Source organism: Coenobita brevimanus, chromosome 101, assembly GCF_032717465.1.
Source record: "Coenobita brevimanus isolate Jiangsu-jjx chromosome 101, ASM3271746v2, whole genome shotgun sequence".
Classification (NCBI taxonomy): Eukaryota; Metazoa; Arthropoda; class Malacostraca; order Decapoda; family Coenobitidae; genus Coenobita; species Coenobita brevimanus.
In genome coordinates, this window is record NC_137054.1 from 11,094,703 (window position 1) to 11,114,138 (window position 19,436).

General features: G+C 43.5%; 1 protein-coding gene across 2 annotated transcripts in view; it reads right to left on the reverse strand.

The window, feature by feature from the left end:
* Nucleotides 1-19,436, reverse strand: part of LOC145414858 (serine/threonine-protein phosphatase 2B catalytic subunit 2-like) — a 512,474-nt gene that overhangs the window by 221,538 nt on the left and 271,500 nt on the right. For both annotated transcript variants that reach the window (XM_080284279.1, XM_080284278.1), the window contains exon 2: nucleotides 16,126-16,329. In XM_080284279.1, coding sequence (XP_080140405.1) covers nucleotides 16,126-16,329 — 204 coding nt within the window. The remainder of the gene's footprint in view (nucleotides 1-16,125; nucleotides 16,330-19,436) is intronic.

Genomic DNA, 19,436 nt, shown 5'->3' on the forward strand with positions numbered 1-19,436 from the left:
GCAGGATATTCAGTCCGTCAGCCAGAGAACATTTTATTATTATTATTATTATTATTTACAACAAAAATTATAATCATCAACACTGTCATCGCCATCATCATCAATCATCGATCAATCAGCCAGTCATCATCATCATCATTATTTCTATCGTTGCTGGTACCAGACATTTTAATTCACAACAAGCTTCATTAACCTCTTCATTACACACACACACACACACACACACACACACACACACACACACACACACACACAAAAGCAAAAACTGAAGTATGAAATTCAGTCCTATGGCTACAAGAGAAGATCACTTATTCCGCCAATATATTTCCATGTTATTGTTCAGCTTCAGAGAACACAATAGGTGGTGGCGACCATCATCCACTCACTTGATGTAGTGCTGGCTACTTCTTCCTTCATTATCTTTCTTTTTCTGTGTCTGCCCTCCTCTCTTCCTATTTCTCCCATCTTTCCTGTCACTTTTTATTACTTTTCATTCCTAATCGGGCGGCTTTACATTGAGTGACAAGCCAAATGGTTTTTAAGGCCAGGAAACCATTTACAACGCTAGGAGGTGACCATATAACCAACCCTTCCGAGATCCTTAAATGTCAACAAGTGGGATGGCGGGGGGTTAGTGCCCCTCCCTCTAAAACAGTTATTAAAAATCAAACGGCCACCTCTTATGGGAATATGGCGTCTGGCTATAGATAGATTCCTTGGCTTAGAATAGACTTTTCCAGACTAGAGACGTTGGATGGACTTGATTAACCCATACGGTACGAGACATCAAAAGCTGAAAAAAAAAAAAAAAAATCATCAGTAGGTATAGGAATGAAAAAAAAAAAAAAAAAAAAAAAAAAAAAAATCCTCCTGCTGATGGGGTTAGCCAACAACAGGAGCAACGTAATATCCTGGAGGAGTGTTCTGGAACCCACTATAACACCATCCTCCTTCCCAGTCTCTGCAGTGCTTGTCAAAAATCTCTTCGCTATTATTATTATTATTACTATTATTATTATTATTATTATTTTTATTATTATTATTATTATTCTATACTCTTACTGCCTGACAATTATGTTTTGGGGTGGTCACTTTCGCTGATGATGTTAGGAACGGCCTCCATCACTCCCTGCAGCACCTGAAAACGTCCCCTAACCTGCATAAAATCATAGATAAAAGCGAAATTACATGCTATCGTAGCGAAGTTATTAAAGGAAACGAAACAGTTGGTAAGTTAGTAGAGTAACTGGCGTGGAGTAATTTGTGCAGTAGTTACGTGCAGTTAAAAATCACCAACACTCAGTACGATGACTTTTTTTCGGCTTTCCGACTGGCGGTCCAATTCTTGCTACCACCAGCCTTATTTTCTCTTCATATCACCAGGCAGTTAATTGTTGCTACCGCCTTACGATGCTGTTAACCCTGCCCAATGACTGAGTAATGATGTCGCTGATAAAACAGTTTTGGTTGAATTTAACTGTGCCAGTGCAGTTTGTTCCCACGCTGAGTTTGAATCAATGTGACAGGTCATGATAAGGTTACGACCAATTAATTAAACCTTTACTTGTCATGGCTTTCCAACCATAAAAGGAAGATTCTGGCCCATTTGATCACCTTTAATTAGCTTAGTGAGATATTAATAGGTTTGGGCACTGTATCAGGACGGTGTACAGGAACTACTAATATCCACTATACTGTCACACATACAAGTTCATGAGGAATGTGTGAGTGTACGTGAATCCAACTCCCACCCGTGTGCACGACGCGTCTCTGGCCAAGTGAACAACACACACTAGCAGTTCTCCCGTGTGCGTCATCACGTCAATGTACAGTCAAGGAATTAAGTATCTTCCTTAACCTTGGAGAACATATCAAGGAGAAAATGAACCGTTCGAGACACGCATCAGTCCACTTCAGATTTTGTTTAAAATTCTTTTTCAATATTCTTCTGACACAACTGGAAATAGAATTGGTTCCCTACTGTACACACCAGGGGTGGATCAAATACTGTATTTGTATTTGAGGTGTATTTAAATACATTTTCAAGGTACAGTATTTGTATCTGTAACCGTATTTTGGCACCCAGAAAAAAGAAATATTTTGTATTTGTTTTCTTCAAACTGTTTTATGTGTTGTTACAGGCAATTTGTGAAGGCGACAACACGTATTTTTGTTTTATTTTTAGTAAATTTGTTTTATTTTCACAGCCGCTCTTGTTATCTGCAAGCGGCAACGCTGAACGTTCCGTTGCGCATCTCTTCACGCATGTTTTGAATTTAAATGCCATGTCACTTTTCCGTCGATGATGATAAAATGTAATTCTTATATGTAGTTATTTGTATTTGTAATTGTATTTTTGAACTTGGGAATAACAGTAGCTATTTGTATTTGTATTTTTGTATCATAACCTCAAAAGTATTTGTATTTGACCTTTAAAAAAAGTTTTTGTTCCAACCCTGGCACATACATTCGGTGTCTAGAAAAGGGTGAGGATTAAATTCACCCTCACTCACACAGACCACCTCCCCCTCCATGAACTTTAATGAGTGACAGTAGCAGGAGCACTTCCGGGGTGGTGTTCTCGAACATAATTACGATGCATTCCCTCTCGTAACTTTGAATACCTACGTGTCCGTGGGAAAAACGAAAAGTGGAAAAATTCTGCAATCATTCCTTGTCTTTCCTGCAATATAAACAAGATTTTTTTTTTCTCTCGTCACTAGGACCTGCATTTGCAGGGGAAGCAAGGTACATGGAAAGAGTCTGCACTGCCCTTTGTCCTTCCTACGAAAAGAATAAATAAATAACGGTATACTTGTGAATTCAGGTCCCAGTAGGAACACCCGGCATGCCAGTAAACCACAAGTGCATCGCTCCCTCCAAGTCCAACGCCATCAACCCACCGCACCATTATATAACTACTACATTCCGAAGACGTTTTTTTTGTTGTTAACTTCAGACAATTTTAGTCGTGTTAGGGGAATACTTATCCATCAGGAGGGTTTTTACTATAGCTTTCATTAACTCCATCGTTGCTAATAGTCCTATACCGAAGCTGAGCCCATACCATTATACTAACACATGACACCACCAAAACCAGCCCTTATTCTCCACACTTCATACAGCCACAATCACACTGCCTCATAACACCACCACCACCACCATAACCACCGCATCACAATCGTCTTCTTGTCCCATGCCAGCCACATTCTTAACATCCACAATCTCATCGCTACAACCACCACACGAACACACAACCATACAACTACCACACCACCACTACTGCTTTTCACAACCACCATAACCACCCTCCACTTTCCCATTCCACAATCAACCACACACACCACACACCATACCACACACATCACACACCACACCACACCACACCACACCACACCACCCTTCTACTCCTCCCCGACCCAGCACACACCAGGCTCTTGTAGGCTGCTCGTGGAACCCCGTGGAAATACTGTAGGTGTCTCGAGGTGGCAGGTGCGACCCACGTTAAATTCACCAGAACGGGAAGGTGTGGGGAAACTGGTCCACATGTCCTTATGTCCACGATATGCTGCATGTATTATCACTTCATTTTATCTCAGTACGGCTATCATTTGTAAAGTTTCTCTTAGTATTTACAGTATATAATATTTCATCTTAGTTCAGTTATCATTTTATTACCGTAAACGTATCATTTTATCACCCACCTATCTACAGCCAGACGCCTTAATTCAGTAAGAAGTAGCCATAAACAAATCGCCTCCCTGTCGTCCTGCCATTTGGCTGCCCTCCCTCCAACTCACACCCTCCCCCTCCTCTCTCATATATCTTTTCACTCCATCTTTCCATGCACATTTTATTTTAGTGTTGCAATAATTTTATGCACATCGGTACTGTTACTTTCAACATATTAGGTTCCCAAATGTAAGATGTTTCTCCGAAGCTGAATATATTATCAATCGAAGGTAAACACAAAAATAAATAAAATAAAAAATAAGATGTCATCGTTCCGCAAGTTAGTGGAGGCTGTTTTTAACCTCTTCAATACCATACATTTCCTTAGCTGAATACAATAATCTGAAGCTATCAAGAATAAACAAAAAAATGATAAACAACACGTCACCGTACTGAGAGAGCTATTTACTGTATCTTAAAGGGAACAACTTGTTTACCTTTAAAAAGATATATATTAGCAAAGATATCGCCTAGTTTCGCCTTACTTCAAGTGCAATATGACCCAATCATATGTGACGAAAATTTACCCCATTCAACACGACTTCGTCGTATTTTTAGATTATTCTCACTACTTCCAGACGATTTTACTTAACTTAGGAAAAACATCTCGTATTGAATGGGTTAATGAATTCTACACCTAACCTCACAAGTTCAGAAAGTTACTAAGCCGAATAAAATCGTCCGTAGATAGCAAAAACTGAACATGATTGTAGTGAAGGGGTTTGGCTTTAACCTATATTATCCCATATCACTGGCGCAATATGAGTCACTCTCTCTCATACAAACATACTGATGAAAATTTAAGTGCATGACCTTCAGTGTTTTGCAACTTGGACCACTTACGTAACCTAACCTTCACTCATTCACTACCACCACCACCCCTCCCCTCTCTTCCCCTCCCCTCCTCCATCCCTTCTCGACTCCACCCCTCTCTTCCCCTCCCCTCATCCCTTCTCAACTGTTCCCCTCCCTTCCCCTCCCCTCCTTTTCTCATCCACCTCCTTCTTCTTCTCTCATTTCTTCTTTTTCTCCTCTCCCTCCTCTCCTTCCCCCTGCAAATCAACAACTGTACTCGCAGGTTACAAAACACCATCGAGCGATTGATTTAGACTTACTTTGGATAACACCACACGTAATTACGTTGCAATAATGTGTGTTGCACAGTTCCCTTATAATTAGGCTTTACAATGTTGCACAGATCACGTTTAATTAGCCCACACTATTAACTGTTGCACATTTGACTCAACTTATGCAACCCTAATACCTACTGCATACATTAATTAGGCTACAATTACACCTGCAAAGCCAACCTGGATTTACTCTGTGGTGGGGTGATTGTCTCGTGATCTGCGTGTGCATGGTTCGAAATTCAAACCATGCGTGTGTAACTGTGAATGAGTTGTGGTAATATGTCCTTTCAAATGCTTGCTTATGTTGGCATTTTATCACATTTATTCTGACCTGATCAATATCCCCTAACCCCATTCAACTTACATGATGGCTAAACGTTGTCAGACTGGAAGCTGAATTTTACTAGTTACCAAGGAGACTCACCCCTACCCCACTGCCAAGAATCATAGGATTTAATGCAACCACGACTTAGTATTTAAGCCGTGTGAGTGGCCCAGTTCCGTCACGTAAAGAGAGAGAGAGAGAGAGAGAGAGAGAGAGAGTTACCTAAACACAGGCAAAAAACAAGCATATCAACGGCATACAAGGAAGAGTAATATTTCCTGCTAAACTCACTACACACCTACCTAACTCATCAAACCTAATCTAACCCAACATCAATTGAGGTAAGAACATCAATATGACCCAACGGAGCATCACGAGGAAAGCAAGCACATCAATGAACATAAATACAAGCGAAAACATCACCAAAGGCAAGAACATCAATATCATCAAACCTTACATCAATAACACTAACACAATGAAAAAAAATCACTGACATCAACTCTGGATCACAAAATCATCAACACTATCATCAACCCTTGCATCAGTAAGAGCAACACACGCAACGAAAACATCAACATCAACGCAGGCAATAAGAACCTCATTAACATCAACCCTTGCATCAATAACAAAATCAACCAGAACAGTACTAACATCACCCCAACATCACTAACATCAACGCTAACATCACCCCAACATCGCTAACATCAAAGCAAGGAACAAAAACGTCACTAGCATCAAGCGTAGCATCAGTAGGAGTACTTCCAGATAAGGTCACAAGGGCATCCACCCCATGCATTCTCAGCGGCGCACCCACACCTCACCACACCACACACTAAGTCACTACACCACACCACACCACACCACACCACACCAAACCACATATTAAGTCACTACACCACACCAAACCACACACTACACCACATCTCACCAAGCAAGGAAGGAACGAAGGAAGGAGGAGGGAGGCAGGGGGACAGAAAAGTTGGAGGAAGAGGATGTAGGAAAGACAGAGATGGAAGGAAGACCGCTGGGATGGATGGACGGAGAGAAAGAAGAAAGGACAACATGAAGGATGGTACGCTGGGGGGAGGAAGGGAAGGAGAGACATAGGAAGAGGAAAGGCGAGAGAGATATGGAGGAAAGGAAGGCAGGACTAGTGCAAGAGTACCGTATAAAAAAACAGAGGAAAAAAAGGAGGGGAAAGAGAATCAAAGATGAATGGAAATGAAGAAGAGGAAGAATGAAGAGTGCTGAGGAAGGAGAAAAGAATGAATGACGAAAGCAAAATATGACAAGGATAAAGATGAGAGTGAATACAATAAAGATTCTTACGAATGGCACACACAAAGCAGATAATCAAAGAGAAAGGTAGAACTAAAGGATCTTAAGGCCAGGAGGAGGAACAAAATAAGTGGAATCGGGTTTATATGGACGTGAGAAATGTGAGCAGTCGGGCAAGCTGGGAATCAGTGAGGCAGGGAAGTGGGTCGGGATGAAGAAAAGCCAGCAGGTGAGAGGCCAGGCACGGAGGCAGGAAGGCAGGCATGGAATAGGGCAGGCAAGCAGGAAGGCCATCAGGCAGGCAGGCATGGAAGCAAATTGAAAAAAGGCTGGCAGGAAGACATAAGATGGCTTGTGGAGTGGTAAACAAGATCGGCTTGCAAGATGGTAAGCAGGAGGGCTGATAGCCAGGAGGGCAGGTGGTAAGCAGACAGACAATGAAGAGGGCAGGCGAGTAAGCAGGAGAGCAGACTGGAGTGAGGAAAGCAAACTGGCAGACAGGAGGGCAAACATACAACAATTTCAACTTCAATTTTGCCCGAACAGGCTAGCTTATTGAGCAGCGTCCCCCATCCTGTGGGAGAACAACAACATGAATGCAGTATATACAGCTCAGATAGTTGGTAAACCGTACCTCTGGTGCATCAACTCAATCTCGTTTCTATATGACACATTACGGTACTGCTTATATCTTAGCAGAATAGTGTTCATAATTATTCAAAACAAGACACAAGGACAGACAAGCATGCAGGAAGACAGGAGGGACTGGCAGGATGGATGGAGTACAAACAAACATGAAGGGCAGACAAGCAGACAGGAATCCAGACAGACAGACAAGCAGGCAAAGATGAAGGCAGACAGGGCTGCAAGTACGATGCGGAAGGCTCAGGTGAGGAAGGAAGAAGTGGAAAAAGTGCAGAGATAAAAGCCCAGCGAGGAGGAAATACTAAATGAGTAACGAGAATGACGGAGGCGGGATGAGGACGCGGAAGAAGAGGACCAAAGAAGAATGAGGAAGAAAAGGAAGGAAGAAACGAGGGGAAGATGAGAGTGAAATGAAGCTGGGAAGAAGGATGGAGAATGAGGAAGAGGAAGAAGAATGAGGAAAAGGAAGAAAGAAGAGGGAAATAGTGGAGGGAAAGGAAGAGGGACGGAGACGGGGAAATGATCATGGGAGACAGAAAGAAAGAAGGATGAGGAAAGAGGAGAAGGAAGGAGGGAAGAGGGAAAAATGAAGTTGGGAGCGAGGAAGAAAGATAAATGAAGAAGAGGAAGAGGAGGAAAGAATGAAGACTGTATGAGAGGGGGAAATGAAGATGGGAGCGAGGAAGAACGAAGATGGGAGCGAGGAAGAACGAAGATCGAGGAAGGAGAAGAGAGAGAGAGAAGGAAGAGGGGAAGAATAGAGGGAAATGAACACGAAGGGAAAAAATACCTTGAGGAAATGAGAGAGTATTTTGTGGAAACGGAGTGGAAGAAGACTGTCGCCTCTTACAACACTGAAATGACATCAAGAACTCATCCCACCCAAACCCCCTTTAGACTTCACCATATTATTCTAGTTACTGACGGACGATTTCTTCTAAGATCCACTGGATGAAGATAAATGCGTGGTTGTGATGGTGTGAAGTAGGGGTGTGGCAGGGGAGACAGCAAGGGTGAGACAGGGCTGACGGGGTGAGACAGGGATGACGGGGTGAGGCAGGGATGAGGGGGTGAGGCAGGGACGAGGACGAAAGGCAGATGTGAGGGTGGGTGAGGCAGAGGTGAAGTAGGGGTTAGGGTGGGGGGTTAAGTCAGTAAGGGTGAGGCAGGGGTGAAGCTGTGAGCAGGGGGGAGGTGTGAAGGAACAATACAGGTGTCAGCCAAGTGATGTTGTTGACCTCTGACCTTGCCGTCCGTCTCGTCTTCCCTCTCTCCGTCCGTCCTTCCCTTCTCCCCCTTCCTCCCTCTTGTCACCCTCCCCTCTCTCCAACTCACTCACTCACTCCTCTTCCTTCCTCCCCATCTCTTGTCACTGTCCTTCTCTCCCTCTCTCTCTCTAAATTTAAATTTCCCCCTCCCTTCCTCCCTCATGTTACCCTCATTTTCTCCCTTCCTCCTTTCCTCTCATCGCCTTCCTTCTCTATCTTCCTCTCCTACCTCCCTTTATCTCACCCTCCTCCTTTCCTTACCTCCCTGTCTTCTACACTTCCACGCTCTTGTTCTCTCTCTCTCTCTCATCCTCCCATACCCATTTCCATTCATTCTTACTTCCTCTCTCACTTTTCTATCTTCCTTCAATATTTCCCTCCACGCATCATCCACATCACCTTCCCTCTCTATGTCAATCACTTCCTATCCAGTTTATCACTTTCACTTATTGTACTCTCTCCCCTGTCATTATCAGTACCTTCCTTCTTCCCTCCTTCCGTTCTTACTGACAACTTCATTACATTCATCTTGTTACATTACCCCTCCCTCCCTCTCTATCTGAGCAAGGCGTCCCTCCCTCGTCTCTCGCGGCTCTTTTTCTGTCCCTTCCTATTTTTTTCATCACAACAATGCCCTCCTTCCCTCCTCGCTTCCTCCTGTTCCTACCCTTCCTACTTCCCTCCCTTCATTTTCCCTCCTTTCCAGCTTCTCTCCTTCCCTCGAACTTTCCCTACTTCCCTCCCTCCATTCCTCCCTTCCCTCCTCTCCCTTCCCCCATTCGCTTCCATCCTGTGCCTACTTCCATCCCAGTTATCTTCTCTCCCTGTTTCTATCTTTCCTACTTTCCTCCCACCCTCATCCCCGTTTCCTCCTCCTTTCCCTGACCCCCTCCCACGATCCTACTTTTCCTCCTTTCCTTCCATCCATCCTTCCCATCCTTCATGCTTCTCTCCCTACTCCTTCCTGCTTCTCTCCCTCCATTCCACGCTCCCCTCCGCCCCCTCATCATCAAAACGCCAAAAATCCAAATAAAGTGTCCAAACAATAGGTGTACATATTATTTACTGGGTCGACAAGAGAGGGCAGGCGGGATCAGCGAGTCAAAACACAAGAGGTGGAGGGTAGAAATATATGAGGGAACAAATTAATGTACAAATAAATAACGTATGGGGAAAGCGATGAGATTAGAAGCCACAGGGAGGGGCAGGGTAGAAACTAGAATATATGAAAATAAATCTACGCGTGTGTGTGTGTGTGTGTGTGTGTGTGTGTGTGTGTGTGTGTGTGTGTGTGTGTGTGTGTGAGAGAGAGAGAGAGAGAGAGAGAGAGAGAGAGAGAGAGAGAGAGAGAATTATGAAAGAATGGATAGAGCAGTGGAACAGAGGGAAGGAACAAAGGAAGACAGTAATTGGGTCAATGGGTGGAAGAAGAGAGGAAGAGGCATACTGTAGGTGTGAAGGTGGTGAAAGTGGGACAGTGGGTGGATGAGAAGGCAGGTAGGCAGGTGTGGGTGGAGGTGTAGTAGTGGATGAGAGAGAAAGAAAGGGTGTGAGTGCTCGGTGAAGGGGTGGAAGCGAAGGTGGAGCAACTATGACAGTGGATACAAGAACATGAGGAGGGAGGGTGTAAGATGTGGGTGAAGATGATGGGATAGTGGGTGGAAAAATGTAGGGTGAAAGGAGTAAATGGAATGGGAAGTGGAAGAATACAGGAGGTGGAAGAGCAGGGTGAGGCAGGGTGTGGGTGGATGGGTACACGTGGAAAAAGTAGGGTAGTGGGTGGAAGAAAAGAGGTAGGATAGAGGTTGGAGGTGGGTGGGAGGTGGGGTGGAGGTAGATGAGGCGGTGGAGGGGTGGAGGAGGGCTCAGAGTCGGGACAGTATTGATCTTGATCCCGTAGGAGTCACACGGTCTGCTCTCTCTCTCTCTCTCTCGCACTTCTTCATTCCCTCCCCTCTCCCAACTCTCAAACTGATCCACATACACCGTCCTCCTCAACCTTTCGCTCTCATTTTTGTTTACTCATCTCTCCTGTTCTATCCGTTTTCCACTTCTTCCATTTCCTCCAACATCCACTCCTCCCCTTTCATCTTCCATTTTCTCATACCCCTTCACTTTCTGTTTCTCTTCCATTTCCTCCATTCCTCTTCTTCAATATTCTCACCCATCCCCAGTTCTTTCCTACCTTCTTACATACTTATTTCTTCATTATTTTCCAATTCTTCATCTGCTATCCCCCTCTTCGTCCCTCACTCATTATATATTTAACTCTACTCCTCCTTCCATTCCGTCATGTGTTCCACTTCTTCCCTTTCCTCCATTTCTTACTACACCCTCGTTTCTTCATTCTCTTCCATTCCCTCTTGCTGCCTCTATTTCCTCATATGTTTTCACTTCTTTGCCCTCCACATCAGTCACCTCCATCTTCCTCCCTCCTTCCTATACCTCCATTTCTTCTTCCTCTTCCATTCCCTCCTTCTTCATTACATATTCCTCCTCCTCCTTTTCTTCACCTACTTCTCCCTCTTCGTTCCTCTTTTGCATTTATCATTTCCTTTCTTCCACTTTCCTCTTTCCTCTTCTTGCCCTTCTTCCTCTTCCCCTCACATACCTACATCACGTTAATCAATCTCTCTCTCTCTCTCTCTCTCTCAAAGCCCCCGCGGTGTGCCCTCGCTCACTCAACCATACACTCACTCCTCTCATGTGGACAAAGCTCTCTCACTTTCACATCTCACTCCCACTCGTTTTCATTTTTACTTACTCAATTCTACTCTACCAGGTTTAATATCTCATTCACATTCATACTTCCCTACTCACTCACTCAAACTCAAACTCACTTAACTTCTTGCTATAAATTACAAGGCCTGATTTCCCACACATACCCACATTCACTTCCTAACTCCATCTAAACACACTCACTCAATTACCCATTCATTCACCTACATCAACCTAGCCAACCAGCTCTAATTTCTCACTAACAATCTCAATAACTCTCGCACTTTCTTCCTAAACCAGCCTAATTACACTAACTGACTCACTCACCTTCTGCCTAAACCGAGCTCACCTACTTTAATCTCTCTCTCACAACTCGAACTCTCATTCTGCCTCACTTGCATTAACAAATTAGCTCGTTCTTTCATTAACTCTGCTATTCACTGATCTGCTCTGCACACACTGGCTTGCATTCCTCCTCAAATATCTACACATTTTTTCTCACACCTTGCTCACTCACTCTCACTGCCCTGTTCTTGAGAACTAAGAGTACAAATGTAATTATCTCAATCACATCCTTATAGTTCTCTCTCTCTCTCTCTCTCTCTCTCTCTCACACACACACACACACACACACACACACACACACACTCTCACACACACACACACACACACACACACACACACACACACACACACACACACACACACACACACACACACACACCACCAGTTAGTCCTATTAATCAAGCCAATATTTTCACTCTTAAAAGACCTCAAACAAAAATGATCCAAAACCACAATTTAAATAACACAAATAAATAAATATATATAAAAAAATTCACTTCTCGGTTTTCCTTCTTTACATGTTCGATAATTGACTATTCATACGGATTTAGAGAGACTTTATTTTTGGAGTTTGTAAATTAAGCTCCTGTTCTGTTATTCTGCCTTATGAATACTGTACACCAAGTTGAAAGAAGTGTACAGAAAAAAGTTCTTGAAATATTACGGTATAAATCAACTCTCTCTCTCTCTCTCTCTCGTTACAAAGCAAGTGTTCATCTAGGTACTTGTACCAACACAGTATATGCATACACACAAAGTTTCTCTCTCTCTCTCTCTCTCTCTCTCTCTCTCTCTATATATATATATATATATATATGTCTATTTCAAACACAAACAGTTCCAAACAAGCAACTGATCACGAATGTACACAAACACACACACAACCATAAATAAGCAGAGAACACTATAACCACTGTTCACTCAAGTTTTATGACATGAAAAACGATGAAGCACACACACACACACACACACACACACACACACACACACACACACACACACACACACACACACACACACACACACACACACACACACACACACACACACACACAACAAATAAACAACAAACACTGCTTTAATCATCCACTTATAGTTATGTAAGAGGAGCCATGAATATCTAATTCAGGGAGGAGGAGGAGGGGGAGAAGGAAAAAAGAGACGACTGGAGGAATAGGAGGACGAGGAGAAGGAAAAAAGAGACGACTGGAGGAATAGGAGGACGAGGAGGAGGAAAAAAGAGACGACTGGAGGAATAGGAGGACGAGGAGGAGGAAAAGAGAGACGACTGGAGGAATAGGAGGACGAGGAGGAGGAAAAAAGAGACGACTGGAGGAATAGGAGGACGAGGAGGAGGAAAAAAGAGACGACTGGAGGAATAGGAGGACGAGGAGAAGGAAAAAAGAGACGACTGGAGGAATAGGAGGACGAGGAGGAGGAAAAAAGAGGCGACTGGAGGAATAGGAGGACGAGGAGGAGGAAAAGAGAGACGATGGAGGAATAGGAGGACGAGGAGGAGGAAAAAAGAGACGACTGGAGGAATAGGAGGACGAGGAGGAGGAAAAGAGAGACGACTGGAGGAATAGGAGGACGAGGAGGAGGAAAAGAGAGACGACTGGAGGAATAGGAGGACGAGGAGGAGAGACGACTGGAGGAATAGGAGGACGAGAAAGAGGAATATCGGAGTATTTCCAAATAGAGAGAGAGAGAGAGAGAGAGAGAGAGAGAGGGGGGGGGTAACAAAGCGTATATAATGAGCAAGAGGCAGTAGAGCTTCTTAAACTCAACCCGTCCTCTTCCATTTTATTTATATTTCTCTTCTCTACATTTTCTCCCTTCATTTTTTCCCTCTCATACACTTTCAATTTATTCTCTTATTTCTATTCCTATTATTCATTTAGCTTACCTTTTTTATGAGCCAAACTCTTCCGTATGATAATTTTTCTTCCCTTCCTCCTCCTCCATTCCTTTCTACCTTTCATCACCTTCTCCTCCTCCTTTCCCTGACATCTTCCTCTCTTTCTCTTCCTCTTTCTTCTTATATCATCATCATCATCATCAACTCCTCTACACCTCCACCCCACTACCTCCTCGTTCCTTCACACCTCTTTACTTCCTTGTTTCCTTTACCCCCGTACCTCTCTCTTGTTCTCCTTCTTCCTCGTTTCTCTCTGTCTCTCTCTCTCTCTTCATTTATACATTCACCTACATCCTCTTTCATTATACATCACTGCTTCACTTTTCCTTCCTGTGATAATCTTCCATACTCCTTTTCCTTTCTGTTTCTCTCCTTCCAATCAAACTACACTACAACACAGCTCCCCATTTTCTACGAATGTCACTTCTATGTTATTTCCTTCCGTCCATCCCCTTCCATTCATTAACCTACTTTTCCCTTCCATCACATATTCTCCTTTTCCATCATGCCCTCTCTTCCGCCGTCGTTCCTTCCTTGTGTTTTCCCTTCTACTCTTTTACCTACACTTCTATCACAACTTTCTCTTTTCTTCCTCTTTCTCTCCTGTTCCTTTCTCTTTCTCTCCCCTTCCAATCACGGTCACCCCCACCGTAATCTTCTCCGGCAGAGATTCTGTTTCCCCGCTCCCAAACCACCTTCCCTCGCTCCCTCACCTCATCACAAACTTTAAGTGGATTTGTGAATTTCAATATATATATATATATATATATATATATATATATATATATATATATATATATATATATATATATATATATGTATGTATATATATATATATATATATATATATATATATATATATATATATATATATATATATACCGTATATATATATATATATATATATATAGTGTATATATATATACCGTATATATAGTGTATATATATATATATATACCGTATATATATATAAAATATATATATATATATATATATATATACGTATACATATATATATATATATATATATATATATATATATATATATATATATATATATATATATATATATATATATATATATATATATATATATATATACTATACTCTCTCCACTTTAACTTCGTCTAAATCTGCCCTCTCTACCTACAAAGGCTACAACAAAATTTACGTAAATATAGTCAAGAACTGGCTCTATGGAATGGGTATAGAGCCGTAGTATTTACTGTCTTATTCTGTCGTGGGGCTATGGATATTAGGCAGCAAAAGGAAGAAAATCCCAACAAGTCAAGGTAAACGACAGTCCTTTTGCATGTCCGTCCGACAATCTATACATCACCTGACCCACAGCCAAGGGTCAGGTCAAGGGGCTGTATGCTTAATCTAGCTTGGGGTCAAGTGCTTTGGTAGGATTCAATATTCTGATGGTAATGATGATGATGATGATGGCGGCGGTGATGAGGACGATGATGATACAACGGTAAAAATAGCAGCAGTAGCAACGGTTACGACAACAATCATGTATAACTACTGTAAAAGCTGTTTTTGTACACGTGTAAACTGTCACGTGACCATCTCAAGTGCTGTGCCACGTAAGGGAGGCGTAGGACTGTGTAAAAGTCTGGACGCAGAATCAAACTTACGATCGTCCCAGTTGTAACTAAAATGTGTATCTGTAGGAAGGGAGAGGAATGTATGCAAAATCTTCACACTTAGATTCGCTGGAAAATTTAACCTTATTATCTATTCCTTGTCGTTGCTGTCTGTCTTTTTCTTTTCTTTTATTTATCTATTTTTTGTAAGACGAGGAATGGAGTGTGCAGAATCTTGTCAGATGTCTCCTATTCTTCCTGCAAACCACATCTCAGCTACGGAAGGAAAATTATCGCAGGCTTAATTGTGACTGTGTGGATATACAACGACCGCCTCACCTCTACGCAGTCGACAGGTCTGTGTGTGTGTGTGTGTGTGTGTGTGTGTGTGTGTGTGTGTGTGTGTGTGTGTGTGTGTGTGTGTGTGTGTGTGTGTGTGTGTGTGTGTGTGTGTGTGTGTGTGTGTGTGTGTGTGTGTGTGTGTGTGTGTGTGTGTGTGTGTGTGTGTGTGTGTGTGTGTGTGTGTGTGTGTGTGTGTGTGTGTGTGTGTGGATATACAACGACCGCCTCACCTCTACGCAGTCGACAGTGTGTGTGTGTGTGTGTGTGTGTGTGTGTGTGTGTGTGTGTGTGTGTGTGTGTGTGTGTGTGTGTGTGTGTGTGTGTGTGTGTGTGTGTGTGTGTGTGTGTGTGTGTGTGTGTGTGTGTGTGTGTGTGTGTGTGTGTGTGTGTGTGTGTGTGTGTGTGTGTGTGTGTGTGTGTGTGTGTGTGTGTGTGTGTGTGTGTGTGTGTGTGTGTGTGTGTGTGTGTGTGTGTGTGTGTGCGTGCGTGCGTGCGTGCGTGCGTGCGTGCGTGCGTGCGCGCGTACAGTGATATATAGTACATCCATATGTGCGTCTATATATTATGTGTATGAATATGTGTTTGGAAGAGAGTGCATGTTTGCATGAACGTGTTTTTAAGACGTATGCATGTGCTCACATGTATGCATGTATACATGCATGTATACATGCATATATACTCGCATGTGTGCGTGTGCAATTATCCGTGTATACGTATGTTTGCCTATATCAGTATTCGCGTGAATAACTGCGTATACTCGTATGTATGTGTATGTATATGTGTATATCTGTGTAGTATGTATGGGCGTTCGTATCCGTGTATATGTGCTCACCTGTGACGGGCGCCTCAATATCGATCATGGTCTTCTCCTGACGAAGCAGCGCCGCGCCCTCATTGATAATACGGAGGGCGGCGGCCTCGTCGATGCGGCCCTCCAGGATGAAGTGGTTCTTGAGCCACTCGAATTTCGGCTTCCCGGTCTTGGGGTCGAACACTTCTGTACATGTTAACTTGTGCGACGGCGGGAACGGCACACCTGCAACACAAACAACTAATCAGATACAGGAACAGATACATAATACAATATTCCTCTCTCTGCTGAAACATAACAACATTAGTTAGATCCAGCAACATCAAATACACGAACAACAATAGTGCTGGCTCTATCTACAAAATATCATCATCAATAGATATACAAACAATAGTCCAACAGAACAAAAGCAACAGTATTATGTACATCAGTAGTAGATAAACACTAATACTCGCAGTTTTCCCTTTACCTGCAAATCAACACACACACACGTCCTCCCTCTACCTACAACACTACAACTACAATATATTAAACATGCAACTTATTATCCCTTTAAAGGATAGGTAGCCATTTAAGGGTAGATACCCTCAAGCGATTTCATTATAACCGAGGGAACCGTTCGCCTCTAAGTGATCAGCTCAACTGTCGAAATCAACTACAGTCCTCCCTTCTGTCGGCAAAAACAGTATCAACACTTCTAATCATCGCCCCCTGGCGGATAACATTACTGAGCCGAGAAAGAGTAGAAAGGTTTCTCTGCTGGCAGATGACTGTCTCTTTGATCTGATGCGTCAGGGACGAAAGTGACAAACATACCTAAGTGCTACGTAGATGCAGTGGTACTTTCAGAAAAGTTACGTCCTCGACCGTGCACAACCACACACACACAAAGGGTACCCTCAGATAGGGATAAATGAAACAATTTAACAATCGCCACTGAATAACCTTAAACATAAACAATAGCATAGAAAAGCTCCAATAACTAGGTAACCAACATACAGGGGAGGAGTGATGGACAGGGGCATAAATATACGAAACAATGTAACTTACGTATATTAAGCTCTTCTCTTGAACGACGCATTTTTTTTTTATTCACGCTATCCCCAGATTATTTTTATCAACCTAATGTATGAGCAGACCTCCAGCAGAGAAGTGATTAACGAATGCTGTAGCTAACTTCTAAAGTTCGAAAAGTATCTTCAACGCTGAATAAAACCTTCTGGCAGTGACAAGATAAAAGTGCAATATCATCGTGTTGAAATGGTTAATTTTCCCATTCAAATAACCTACAAAACCTCATGCAGCCCATCAAATTTTCGTCCTTTTGCAGCCTATTTCCTGTAGCTCTGTGGCAGAATACGACAATGCTACAGCCCGGCATCCTCACAATACCACCACCATCTTTTCGTGACTGGTGTGGCGGTGCCATACTTTAATGTTAATCGTTTGCCATTGTTCAGTACCGAAAATAAAAAGGAATAGAAAGGAAAGCAAACAGCAACAGACCTTATGGTCCTTTCGAGGCTGCTTATTATGGAGTAGACTATGACTAAGAGATCAAATTCCACATGATGAAGGATAAGGATAGTAAAGCAAGAAGGCTTCCCCCGTCTCCAAATCCTCAGAGAGAGAGAGAGAGAGAGAGAGAGAGAGAGAGAGAGAGAGAGAGAGAGAGAGAGAGCAACATGGAAAAACTGACATGGAAATTTCATGGGAAAGACTGAAATGGAAAAGTTACATTCTATAATACTTTATCAATAAGCTGCCAGTTTGAATACCCTGAAAGAAAAGTAATAAGGTGAAAAATCAAATAAATAAATAACTATGACATGACATTATGTACTGGCACACAGAGTTAACGGGGCGCCTGTAGACACAGCATGGAAATTGCAGTGTGGCTGTTCAGGGGTGGTGCAGCAGCCTTGCCTGGCGGTTGTAAGTTGGAAAGAGACATGGTAATTGTACGCCGAGTTATAGTGAACAGAGTATGCAGGATGGGGGAAGGGAAGGCGGGAAAATACGTAAAATAGTGTAACATGTGGTGGTGAAATTGTGGTGAGCGAGGCAGTAGCGCGGCCTCCATCTATCAATCAATCAGCCCCGCGTCCATCATCCATGCGTCTGAGGACCCGCCAGACGAGGGATGGGGAGCATGAGGGGGAGGGGGAGGGGCGGGAGGAGCAGGGGACGGAGGGGAGGAGGAGTGGAAGAGGAAGGGGTATGGTGAAGTAAGTGGACGAGGAAGAGAGGGAAGGATAAAAAGAAAAGGAGAGGGCGTGCAACGGGAAGAGAAAGGGGAGGTGAAAGGCTCGGAGGGTGGTGGAGGCGGCAGGGGAGGAAGGGGATGGGGAGAAACAAGGGTAGGAAAGATGAGGAGGAAAAGAGAGACGCAGAGGGGATGGGGGAGAAGAGGCGATGAGAGATGAGCGAGGACAAGGGATGGGTGGGATGGAGGTGAGGAGACACGTGAGGTGGGAAGAGGGGAGGCACAAGGGGGAGAAGAGGGCGGGGAGGGGGCGGAGAATGTAATTTGCGCACTGAGAGAAGCTGAGTGCAGGTGGGCGTGGGGGTGGGCAGGCAGGGGCACAGGGGAAGGAGGGCAAGGTCATGGGCGTTAGGGGAAGAGGGGATAAGCAAGACCAGGGGCGTGCAGGGGGTGGGGTAGGCAAGGTCGACGCTGAAGGGGGCGGCAACTAGGTCACGCGTTTGGGTGTACGAGGGTGTAAACTTAAGAAAGGTGTGTGGGTGTAGGGGTGTTTGCATAAGAGTGTGTGGATGATGGTGTAGTTGTACGACGGGAGTTTGGATGAAGACATGTTTGTACGAATGGGTGTGGATGAAAACATGTTTGTACGAGGGATGTGTGAAATGTGTGTTTGTATGACGGTGTGTGGATGAAGATATGTTTTTACGAGGGTGTGTGGATGAAGATATGTTTTATGAGGGTGTGTGGATGAAAATGTTTTATGAGGGTGTGTGGATGAAAATGTTTTATGAGGGTGTGTGGTTCAAGATATGTTTGCGTGACGGTGTGTGGATGAAGATATGTTTGTATTACTGTGTGGATGAATGTTTTCATGAGGGTATGTAGATAAAGATATGCTTGTACGAGAGGTGTGTGGATGAGGATATGTTTGGACGAGGGAAGTGTGGATGAAGATATGTTTACATGAACATGCAAGCTTGTATGGGTGTTTGTGTGGGTGTGGATAAGGATATAATTGAATGATTGTGTGTGTGTGTGTGTGTGTGTGTGTGTGTGTGTGTGTGTGTGTGTGTGTGTGTGTGTGTGTGTGTGTGTGTGTGTGTGTGTGTGTGTGTGTGTGTGTGTG